The 11,561-nt window shown below is 53.3% G+C and overlaps 1 protein-coding gene across 1 annotated transcript; it reads left to right on the top strand.

Annotated features, from left to right (window-relative positions):
• The first annotated feature begins 1,221 nt into the window (after positions 1-1,221).
• Positions 1,222-8,866, top strand: SLITRK2 (SLIT and NTRK like family member 2). Its single transcript, XM_044235517.1, has 3 exons — positions 1,222-1,253; positions 4,838-4,891; positions 5,397-8,866. Exon 3 carries the CDS (start codon positions 5,440-5,442, stop codon positions 7,975-7,977), a length of 2,538 nt encoding a protein of 845 aa, XP_044091452.1. The 5' UTR covers positions 1,222-1,253; positions 4,838-4,891; positions 5,397-5,439; the 3' UTR covers positions 7,978-8,866.
• The last annotated feature ends 2,695 nt before the right edge of the window (positions 8,867-11,561 follow it).

Genomic DNA, 11,561 nt, shown 5'->3' with positions numbered 1-11,561 from the left:
AGCAGATTCATTAGCGGGAGAGCTAATGTTTGCTCTAACTTGGGGTCCCTCTCATCGACCCGCCTTCTCCATCCTCAAACTGCAGATTCGAACAACTGGGGGTTTTACAGACGCCGGAGGGGCTGTAAGAAGGACCAGAGGCAGCGAGGGCGTTCGTGAAGGCCCCCCTCCTCCCGGATCGAGGGGGAAATGTCTTCCGCCCTTCAGAGAAACTCCCTCTTCCTCGCTGACACGAACACAAGTGCAAGTTCACGCCGAATACCCTGGGGAAGGCAGGTCCTGAAGGCAACGGCAACGTTCTTGGCGAAACCCGCACCTCCCTCTGCAACTACAGCGACTCTCTCACTGAGCGCCTTCCTGCAGCCGAGTACAACCACCGGGACTGCTAATAGCAGGGGAAGGAGAGGAGGGAGGGGAAGGGGGGCGCCCAAAGTGCGCGCCAGTCGATCCGGCAACGTCGCGCAGAACAGGAAGAATCGAATGAAAACAGGCACGGGCACGCGGCTAAGGGCTGGCTTCTGCTAACACGTTTGCCCAAGCCTCGCTTCGCCCCATGTTCTATGGAAATTCCTTGTTTGCCATCCTCGTAGGAGGTCCTTAAACATCTGCCCCCGAACTCCGGTGACTGGGCGCGGACTAGTTAGGGGAGCAGCCGTCCCGGGCGGCGTCCAGCTCCGGGGCTCGCCGCCTCCCCGTGGTCGGCAGCTTCCGCCCAGTGGTCTTAGTCTCCCCTGGGATTTGGTACCGACCGAGGGCCACCCTCATTTCTCCCGACCGAGTCCCAGCCGCAGCCCACGGCGGGCGCCGCAAGGGCGGGGCAGAGCTCCGGGCGCGAGGGGCCAAGAGGCGTGAGCAGCGCTCGGCCGCGCTGTCAGAGGAATGGAGCGGCGGCTCCTTTGTGGGCTGCTACAGGCCCCTCCCGGGAGCGCGGCGGGGACATTTGATCTGCGGGGTGATTGATAAGTGCGGGAGACGGGCGGCCGTCCCTGCCTCCCCACCCCCCATCCCCCACCCCCGCCCCCGAGCTTCTCCCTCCTCCCTCTCGGCTCCCTCCCTGCTTCCCGCTAGGAGCGCTGCCCGGCGGCGAGCCGCTCCAGTGGGGATCTGCCTGCCCTTGGGGGCGCCGCCCGCGCTCGCCGCCGAGCCCCCCGCTCCCCGGCGCGCGGGTCCGAGGCTGTGCCGGCTCCCGCGCCTCCCGGCTGGCCGGTGCTGCGGGCGCCTCCGGGGGAAGCTGCGGGTGGCGCGCTCGCCGGGTAAGTTCTCTGCGCTCGGGAACGCGGCGCTCGGCCCCCTGCCTTTCGCCGCCGCCTCGCCCCGCGGGTGGGTGGTCGGGTGCGGGAAGCCTGGGCGCGATCGGCCGGGGACCGCGCGCCGGCAGCCGCCCCCTCGGTGGCCGCCCCCGCCCTCCCGCGCTCGCCCGCTCCGAGACAGCCCGCGCGGGCGTGGTCGGGCTCCGGGCGTCGCGAGGTTCCGGGGCCACCGCCGGCCGGGCGTCCCCGTGCGCCGGCTGCGAACCGCGGGTCCCGAGGAGAACGGTCGCCGGGGCGAAGGCAGCGCGCGTGGCCGTCGCGGCTGTGGGCCCCGGCGCCGGGCATGAGGCGGCCGGCGGCCGGGGGGAGGGCGAGGAGGGCTGAGCTCGCGGTCGGTGCTCGGTGCTCGGTGCTCGGTGCCCGGTGCCCGGGGAGCGGGGAACCGTCCGGCGCGCCGACCGCGGGAAGCGCCCTCCGGGAACCGGACCTGCCGGGACTGGGGGGAGACGGGCGGCCGCGCGCCTGACACCCCTCCGCAGCAGGCCCGCCGCACTCCCGTTAACCCCCTCGAGGCCTGGCGGGCGGCCGGGCGGCGCGGGCTCGAACCCCGCCGGCCCTCCCCGCGCGCCGTGCAAGCCCCCGCGACCCGCGCGGGGCTCTACTCAGAGGCGAGGGAGCTCGAGGCGACAGAGTCCCCGCGTCTGCCTCCCTCGGCCCGGCGAGGAGAGGGAGCGTTTGCCTTATTGGAGCGTCCGCCTCTGGGCTCCCCGTTCGCCCAGAAGCTTTCCGCCACCGTCCAAGCCCGCTCTCCCTAGCGGGGTGCCGCGGCGGTTCTTCCCGAGACGCGGGGCCGGACGAAACTTCCTTAAAGTGCTTCTCTCGGGCTGAGGCCGATGCGTTCCCTGTAACCGTGTTTGCGGAAAGCGGCTGTGGAGGCTCGGGGACAGCAGGCAGGAGGCCCAGGAGTAGGGGGAGAGTCCACCGACCCGTGTCGGAAGCTAACCAGGGCAGGAAGATGTGTCACACCATCTCCGGGTTCCCAGTGTCGCCCCCCGCTCCAGCCAGCTTACCTCCGCCTGGCTTTCACTCTGTAATCATGTTCACGGATTTCGAGCTGCCCCCATCTATCTACCCGCTTTCTCTCTCTCCCTCTCTCTCTGAAATGTTTAAGAAAATCGTCGCTGTCCTCAAGGAGTACTGACAGCGTCGTCAGGGTCTTGCAGGAAATTACTTGCGAACTAAAACTAATATTTAGTATTTCACTTTCAAATACAATTTTTTCAAAAAGCACACATTCGGGTAAGACACCAGCAGCACTCTGTAAATGTAGGCAGACCGCTCTTCTCCAGTTCACACTAAGCAGTAGTGAGCTTGGGGGAAAGTTCCTGGCCCAGGACTCGGAATCCCTGGGTTCGGTTTCTCATTTTATAGACGCTTGAACTTAAGCAAGTCAGCACTTCGGGTGGAAGAACGTCCTCATCTATAAGATGAATCTGATTGCAAAAGTCCTGTCCAGCTCTCATGTTGGCTTCTGCTTCCATGAAATATTAACCTAATTAGTAAATGTTTTGTTAAATGAATGACAACGAATAAGCCACATCTCTCTAGGAACTATGTGTAATATTTAGAAATATGGAGGAACAAGTGCCCCTTTGCTGTGAACGGAAGCTTCATCGGGCACGCATCCCTGCGCACCCAGTGAGGAGACTGCAATAGAACTGGGAGGCCATCACAGCTGCCCCTCCCCCGCCGAGGACAGCTCAGCTCCCCGCCGCCCTTTGGCACAGAGAAGGGAAATTTGAGGCCCCAAAAGGAAAGGATCTTGCCCAACACCAAGCAAGCATTACAGGATGGGGAGAGGGCTCTCCACGTGAGGGGCAAGGCTCTTCCCCGAAGGAAAAGCAGAGGGCAAGGTGAAAGCCATCAGCACCATTCTGGAGGAGACTGGCGGAGCCACAGGTTGTCTTAGTGCCTAAGTCTGCAGACGCTCAGAGCCCTTCTGCGGGAGGAAAGAGCCCGTGCGGGCTGAACGATCCAGAGCCTGAGCTTGCCAGGGAGGCAGGTGGGGAGAAGCAGGGGGCTTTCCGTTCTCAGGCGGCTCGTTTTGCCGGTGGGATTATCTCTATTCCAAATGTGGCCCAGCAAAGGGACCCTGTGTCGACCCTGTCCGCAGCAGACTGGGACTGAAGAGTCGGGGAAAGCAAGTGTAAGTATTCCGCGGGACAGGCGCAGCCTCAGTGCATCCCTTCGCCCCCTTCTCTTCCATCGCCTCCTTCTCCTGCCTCTCGAGAGGCTGCCCCCGGCCCTTCCGGGCAACAGCAGACGTTCCTGTCTTGCAGATGGACTCCACACCAGGAGCCACCTGGTTCCAGGGGACCTTAAGATCATTCAGGAGGCGCGAGATAATGAAGGCAAAAATCCAACACCTGGCACTTAAATGCCGCCTGGAGGCTTAGGCCCCCTCTGGGGGGGCCCCCCCACTCCTGGGCTCCCACACCCCGCCAAGTGAGGCTCAGCTTGGCAGGGCGTTTCTCACACCCACTTCTCCTTCCTGCAGGCAAAAAGCACACGTTTAAACTTCATCATCTGCCCAACTCAGCCTCGAAGAGAATGGTTTTGGTGTGGTTTCTCTCTGACGCTGAGCTGGCTTTCAGAATCCCCGCAAGTATCTGTTTGGCCAGTCACCGCCCGGACAGTAATTCTCCCAGCCCCGAAACAAAGCTCGGTCTGTAAAGCACAAAGCCCCTCTTCGCCCTCCTACACAGCCACTCCGGAGCGGGCACACCCCCACTCCGCACCAAGAGCATCGGAGCACAAGCGCCCCTGTCCTGAGGCAAAGAGGCACATCTCCCCCACACACTCACACGCACACACGCGCGCACACACACACACACCCTCTCTCACTGGGAGAGACCCCCACCCCCCCGGAAGGGCCAGGAGGGAGTCGCAGGTGGGAGAAACCAGTCGAAGGGACCGGAGGCCGGAGGAGTCCCCGCGGTCCCAGCCCCTCCGCCGGGCCCCTCCCGGAGAATCCCTCTCCCGGAGCTTCGCAGCGGCTCGCCGCCCGCCGGGTTGGAGGTGGAGTAGTTCAGAAGCAACTGACGCAGCCCGGATTTGAGCTTTGCAAACCGCTCGCAGGGAAGGGAAGCATCTGCCCCTCCCTCCCCCACCGCGCGCCCTCGATCCGCCGCCTGCCCCCTCCCCGCGTGACGTCACCCCAGCCCTGTCCGGGGGAGCCTGCAAAACCTCTCAAATTCAAACTGCTCCGCGCACTGCCGCCGCCGCCGCCGGATTGGAAGCGCGCGCCCAGGCTCGGCCGTCGCTGCCGCTGCCGCCGCCGCCGCCGCCGCCGCCCGCCGGGGTCGGCCGGCGCCCCGACCTCCCTACGCAATCGCACCCCCCGGGTCCCTGTCGCCTCGGCCTCCCGCCGCTCGGGCCCTCCTCTCCTCCCCGGCGGCCTGCCGGATTTCTAATTCCTGCGCACCCCTCCCCCCCCAACCCTGCCAAATCAAATCCTCCGGCAGAAAGCTGGGCATCCCCCTGGAAGCGGCGTGTTCTTTTACCTTGCTCTTCTTCTCTTTCCGAAGATGCTAAACTACTGGCGGACTGCAGAGGAGAGGGGTCCCGTCTTCTCCTGATGTGTGAGTAACCCCCACCCCGCGCTGTCTTTGCTCTTCCATCCTCTCCCCCTCCCCCACCGCCAGTCCCGATTTTCCCACCCCCTTTTTGCGCAGTTCAAAAAAAAAAAAAAAAAAAAGTAAAGCGATTTCTGCTGCGAGCTAAGACGGGCGAGCCGCCCGAGATCTCTTCAAGATGCCCCAGGGGAGGAGGTGATGGGCTGGATTTAGTAGGACAACTCGATTACTAATGACTCCGCGGCTGGCTGCGCCCCGCCGGGAAATCAGGTGCAAGCATGTGTGCTCCGGGACGCGTGTGTGGGTGGGCTGGCGGGGGCCGGGCGGGAGGGGGAGGGCGAGGCGAGAAGAAACCGCTTTGAGAAACGAACGCAGTGATTTCATTCTGCCGTGTTGCCCACTCCCCGCATTCTCCCTGCCTCCCACTCCGCCCCCTTGCTTTGCCATTTTAATCGGGCTTCCTTGTTTCTCTCTCCCCCGCATCCTGCTCTCTCCGGCACCCTTCCCCAAGGTTTGCCTGTAGGTACCTGAACTGACACCGACGGTGCCTAAAGATGCTGAGCGGCGTTTGGTTCCTCAGTGTGTTAACCGTGGCCGGGATCTTACAGACGGAGAGCCGCAAAACTGCCAAAGACATTTGCAAGATCCGCTGCCTGTGCGAAGAGAAGGAAAACGTCCTGAATATTAACTGCGAAAACAAAGGATTTACAACCGTCAGCCTGCTCCAGCCCCCCCAGTATCGAATCTACCAGCTTTTCCTCAATGGAAACCTCCTGACGAGACTGTACCCTAACGAGTTCGTCAATTACTCCAACGCCGTGACTCTCCACCTGGGCAACAACGGGCTGCAGGAGATCCGAACCGGGGCGTTCAGCGGCCTGAAAACCCTCAAGAGACTGCACCTCAACAACAACAAGCTCGAGGTGCTGAGGGAAGACACCTTCCTGGGCCTGGAGACCCTCGAGTACCTCCAGGCCGACTACAATTACATCAGTGCCATCGAGGCAGGGGCCTTCAGCAAGCTCAATAAGCTCAAGGTGCTCATCCTGAATGACAACCTTCTGCTGTCCCTGCCCAGCAATGTGTTCCGCTTCGTCCTGCTGACCCACTTAGACCTGAGAGGGAACAGGCTGAAGGTGATGCCTTTCGCCGGCGTCCTTGAGCACATCGGCGGGATCATGGAGATCCAGCTGGAGGAGAACCCGTGGAACTGCACTTGTGACTTGCTTCCTCTCAAGGCTTGGCTGGACACCATAACCGTGTTCGTCGGGGAGATCGTCTGTGAGACTCCCTTCCGGCTGCACGGGAAAGACGTGACCCAGCTGACCAGGCAAGATCTCTGTCCCAGAAAAAGCACCGGCGACTCTGGCCAGAGGGGCGGCCATGCCGACACGCACGTCCAAAGGCTGTCGCCCACCATGAATCCCGCTCTCAACCCAACCAGGGCGCCCAAAGCCAGCCGACCCCCCAAAATGCGAAATCGCCCGACTCCCCGGGTCACCGTGTCAAAGGACAGGCAGAGCTTCGGACCCATCATGGTGTACCAGACCAAGTCCCCCGTGCCTCTCACCTGCCCCAGCAGCTGCGTCTGTACCTCTCAGAGCTCGGACAACGGTCTCAACGTAAATTGCCAAGAAAGGAAGTTCACGAACATCTCCGACCTGCAGCCCAAACCTACCAGTCCAAAGAAGCTCTACCTGACAGGGAACTATCTTCAAACTGTCTACAAGAACGACCTCCTAGAATACAGTTCTTTGGACTTGTTGCATTTAGGGAACAACAGGATCGCGGTCATTCAGGAAGGTGCCTTCACAAACCTGACCAGTTTACGCAGACTTTACCTGAATGGCAACTACCTGGAAGTGCTGTACCCTTCGATGTTTGACGGACTGCAGAGCCTGCAGTATCTCTATTTAGAGTACAACGTCATCAAGGAGATTAAGCCACTGACCTTTGATGCTTTGATTAACCTCCAGCTGCTGTTTCTGAATAACAACCTGCTGCGCTCCCTACCCGACAACATATTTGGGGGAACGGCCCTCACCAGGCTGAATCTGAGAAACAATCATTTTTCTCACCTGCCTGTGAAAGGGGTTCTGGATCAGCTTCCGGCCTTTATCCAGATAGATCTGCAAGAGAACCCATGGGACTGCACCTGTGACATCATGGGGCTAAAGGACTGGACGGAACATGCCAATTCCCCCGTCATCATCAACGAGGTGACCTGCGAATCTCCTGCAAAGCACGCGGGGGAGATCCTGAAGTTTCTGGGGAGGGACGCTATCTGTCCCGACAGCCCGAACTTGTCAGACGGAACCGTTTTGTCCATGAATCACAACACAGACACTCCTCGGTCGCTTAGTGTGTCTCCCAGCTCCTACCCAGAGCTCCACACTGAAGTGCCACTTTCCGTCCTGATTTTAGGGTTGCTTGTTGTCTTTATCCTATCTGTCTGTTTTGGGGCCGGCTTATTCGTCTTTGTCCTGAAACGCAGAAAGGGGGTGCCGAGCGTGCCGAGGAGTTCCAACAACCTAGACGTCAGCTCCTTCCAGCTGCAGTATGGGTCTTACAATACCGAGGCTCAGGACAAAACAGACGGCCACGTCTATAACTACATCCCCCCGCCCGTGGGGCAGATGTGCCAGAACCCCATCTACATGCAGAAGGAAGGAGACCCGGTAGCCTATTACCGAAACCTGCAAGACTTCAGCTATGGCAACCTGGAGGAGAAGAAAGAAGAGCCGGCCCCGCTGGCTTACACGATAAGTGCCACGGAGTTGCTCGAGAAGCAGGCCACGCCGAGGGAGCCCGAGCTGCTGTATCAGAACATCGCTGAGCGAGTCAAGGAACTTCCCAGTGCAGGACTGGTCCACTATAACTTTTGTACCTTACCGAAAAGGCAGTTCGCCCCATCGTATGAATCTCGACGCCAAAACCAGGACAGAATCAACAAAACCGTTTTATACGGAACTCCCAGGAAATGCTTTGTGGGGCAGTCAAAGCCCGACCACCCTTTACTGCGAGCTAAGCCGCAATCAGAGCCAGACTACCTCGAAGTTCTGGAGAAACAAACTGCAATCAGTCAGCTGTGAAGGGCTGGTCCAAGTCCAAGGCCGCTGCTCCAGACTGTTGGAGACACTGCGTTTGCTTTTGTGCGTGTTTGCGTCCTCTCTCTCTCTCTCTCTCTCTCTCTCTCTCTCTCGGCATCAATGGGGGACTTTGAAAATGTCTGGGGGATGGGGCGAAGCAATGATACTGCGTTTCCGAGTTTTCCTTTAAATTATTTCTCTCTTGCTCCCCCCACCCTGCCTTCTCTTCCCCCCACCCTCCCTTCTCTCCTTAGGAATCATCAGTGAACATGAATGTTTCTACAGTGCGTTTTTTTCATATATTTTGTTTATGGTTTTGTTTCCTTTTTCTTCTTTTATTTTTCCAGTGTGGGAATGGGAAGAGGAGATTATAATGAATGAAGAAAGAGTAAGCAGACTTTTCACATAAAAATGGATATTCAGTGTATTTTGTAGAAGATCTCCAAAGATCTTTTGAGACTATAAATTCTTTTGTAAATAATGATATATGGGATTTCCGTCTTCAGTTACCAAGTATAGCCACTAGGCATCACTTCTTTGTGTTAAAGTGCCTTTGCACTTTAAGTACATTACTTAAATGTTGCTTTTAGCTTTGATAAATTGAACATATTTTAATGTGTTGTATTTTTGAAATTAAAAACACTGTAAAATAGATCAAAATGTCAGCTCTATTAAGTCAACGTACAGTTTGCTTGAGTTATAGAAACCAGCCTGTCATCAAATGATTCTAGTTGTAGGACTTTAGAGATTTAACTGTAAAATATTTCCTTTCCTCTGGGTTTGTTCTAAGTGATTTTATTTAAGTCAACTAAGGGGATTTAACAGTGGACTAGAGGTAAGAAACTGCCTCAGTCGGGATTAGTAATTCATTAATAAAATATATTTAACCCAATCTCAGAGTGAATTGAACAATTAATGCCCTTCCGTAAATCATTTTACACTAACATGGTCAGTGTTTTAGATTATTTTCCTAATTAAGAGTGCATTACACAACGTGTAATATATTTTTTCTGCATTAAATTAGATATTTTTGTATATTTCAATGACAGAGTATTTCTAACTTTTTAATTGAAATGAGTATTTTTTCTGCCTACTGAAACATTTTCTATGAACACACACCAGTAGAGGCCGCCACACACCTCATTTAATAAAGACATATGAGCCATTAAATACCTTGAAGGAACCCTTCAAAGGTGAGATTCAAACATCCCAAGTAACTTCTCTGCAAATTCAAGGCAGCAGAAACAAATGTGTGCATCGCTTTCTATTTCTTTTAGGCTTAAAGATTAGGCTCCGAATCCTCAATTTGCACATTTTCTGGGAAAGCGGTGTTTTCCTCTTACATTTATGGGAGCATTAATGGGGTGCTATCCGATGATGTACTATTTGCATCTTCAAATCAATTAAAAAGTACCTAAACCAAGAAAGGAGACATCTTTTCTCTTCTGCCTTCTTTAGGCATGTGGTTAATTGAATTTTTCCTAGTCAGCTCCAGCAAGCCTTTCATTTTGGTCTTAGCGTTAGAATGATTTTAACTAACCAAGTCTATGTAACGTTTATGAAGCCTTATTAGCCTGTAAAGAATTTTTCGATGCAAACATTATTGTGCGATTTAAACAAACGGCCCTTCTTTACAACAAAAAGTAGTTTTGTTTTGTCTATTGTAAATCCTTATGCAACTGGGGCGGTGATGTGCATGTAAAGTAGCCCAGCTTTTCAACTCCTCATTAAAGCAATTGATGGCGTCTGAAAGAAGCACACTGTTTCCTTTTCATAAATAGGTTACTGCACATAATAATCCTTTATTATCATGTGGAGATTGAAGTGGATCCTGATAACTCACTTTTAGAGCTTTAAAATGACTCATAGTATATTGTCTGTCACCATAAACAATTCATGTGATAGGCTTTCAATTAGAAATGACTTAAGTCCAAATGATTTGGATTAAGAATTACTGGTACAATATCTTTTTGTTTTTTAACAATAGAAGTCAATTATGTATATTTAAACGTAAAGGGCATTCGGGGAAAAATGCCTTTAACAACCTAAAATCTCTGAATAGCGAAAGGGACAATCTAACATGTTCCCTCTTTGATTAGAGATCATAATTCCTCTCCAAATCCATTAGATTGAAGTAAAAAATGGTGGCACGAAATGATCTACAAGAAAGTTAATGTACTGAGATTTTACATTGCATACAAGAAGAGAGAGAGTGTTCTGGTAACTGAACTTGGAGACAGCTCCCGGAAAAACCATCTCCTCCTTGAGTGAAGTATCTATATACGTATGTGTGTGTCTATATACACAAATATGTACATACACACATGTGCGTACACACATATACGTACATATATACACACATATGTGTGCATATACACACATATACACATATATGTACATATACACACATATACATACATACACACATACACACACACACACATACATGTAAGAGTTTCAAAAATCCTCTTGGGGCTGCTCTCATTTGGTGCAATGATAAACACAGAATACCGAGGTAGGTATTTTGGGAAGTGATTGTAAAGGCAAATTAGGATACATATCCTGTGAATACAGTTTTTAGGTTCCAACTACACATCTAGCTACAACTACTGAGGTAGTGACCCCACTTCAGCATTTGCTCTTATTCACCTGAAAGGAAAGTCATTCCATTATCCATAGAAAAACCCATTCACTGATCTTAAATAGAGACAGCTTAATATTTACGTTAGTTACATGATCCTAAAGAGGCCTCCCAGAAGAAGGCAGATTCATAAACTCTCTCACTTCGTTAATTCTGGTATAAATCCAGATTCTCATGCTCCCTAGATTTTTACTTTATTTGTATTAGGTTTTAAGTTGAACTGTTCGAATGCGGTTCAGACTCTTTCGTTTAAAGGCATCATACACCGTAGACTCTGAAGCTTTATTTCCTAACACAATCACGAACGCTTTTACGTCTATTAACTTATGAGCATGCCCACTGACTATATTGGTTTGCTTTATCCACTCAAGTGCTATTTTATTTTCAGATTTTGTTTTTGTCTCCTCCAGCTGGATTTTGCTATTTCACTTATATTTCCTATGCAGCCTGTAATGGGTATGAGCATCGGCAGAGCGAAATGGTTGCAGCCAACGGAGTGTGATCTCCCCCGGCCCTGCCTGGAGCAGATCTATGTGTCTGGCCCTACAAAATGGCAAATGGTAATTTCCTTCGATTCTAGCTCTTAATGAATTGCCTTCACTGTTTCTGAATATACCTGTGGCTAAGTTTGTGTTGCAACACTCAAAAGTACTATTTCTGGGTCTGGACACCATGGCCAACAGCTTGATTTGGTTTTGGACTTTGGTCAATCTGTGTGCCTTTTTAGTTCCCTCTAGCAGTTGGTGAGTAAGGAAACGCTCTTCAATTTTCTCTGCTTTGCCCTCTGACCTTTAAGGTGATTTAATTTTTCTAAATCTGTCTATGTTATCAAGGGCTCCATATTTTAGTGGATTCTACCAAAAACAAAACAAAAAATGTATAGGGAACAACAGAGGTTCTGTGATTTTTTTCAGATTCTGGAAATTCATTTTGATTGTACATAATC

This window comes from Neovison vison, chromosome X, assembly GCF_020171115.1.
Source record: "Neovison vison isolate M4711 chromosome X, ASM_NN_V1, whole genome shotgun sequence".
Taxonomy (NCBI): Eukaryota; Metazoa; Chordata; class Mammalia; order Carnivora; family Mustelidae; genus Neogale; species Neogale vison.
The sequence above is the reverse complement of the archived record's forward strand: the minus strand, read 5'-3'. Positions and strand labels throughout refer to the sequence as shown.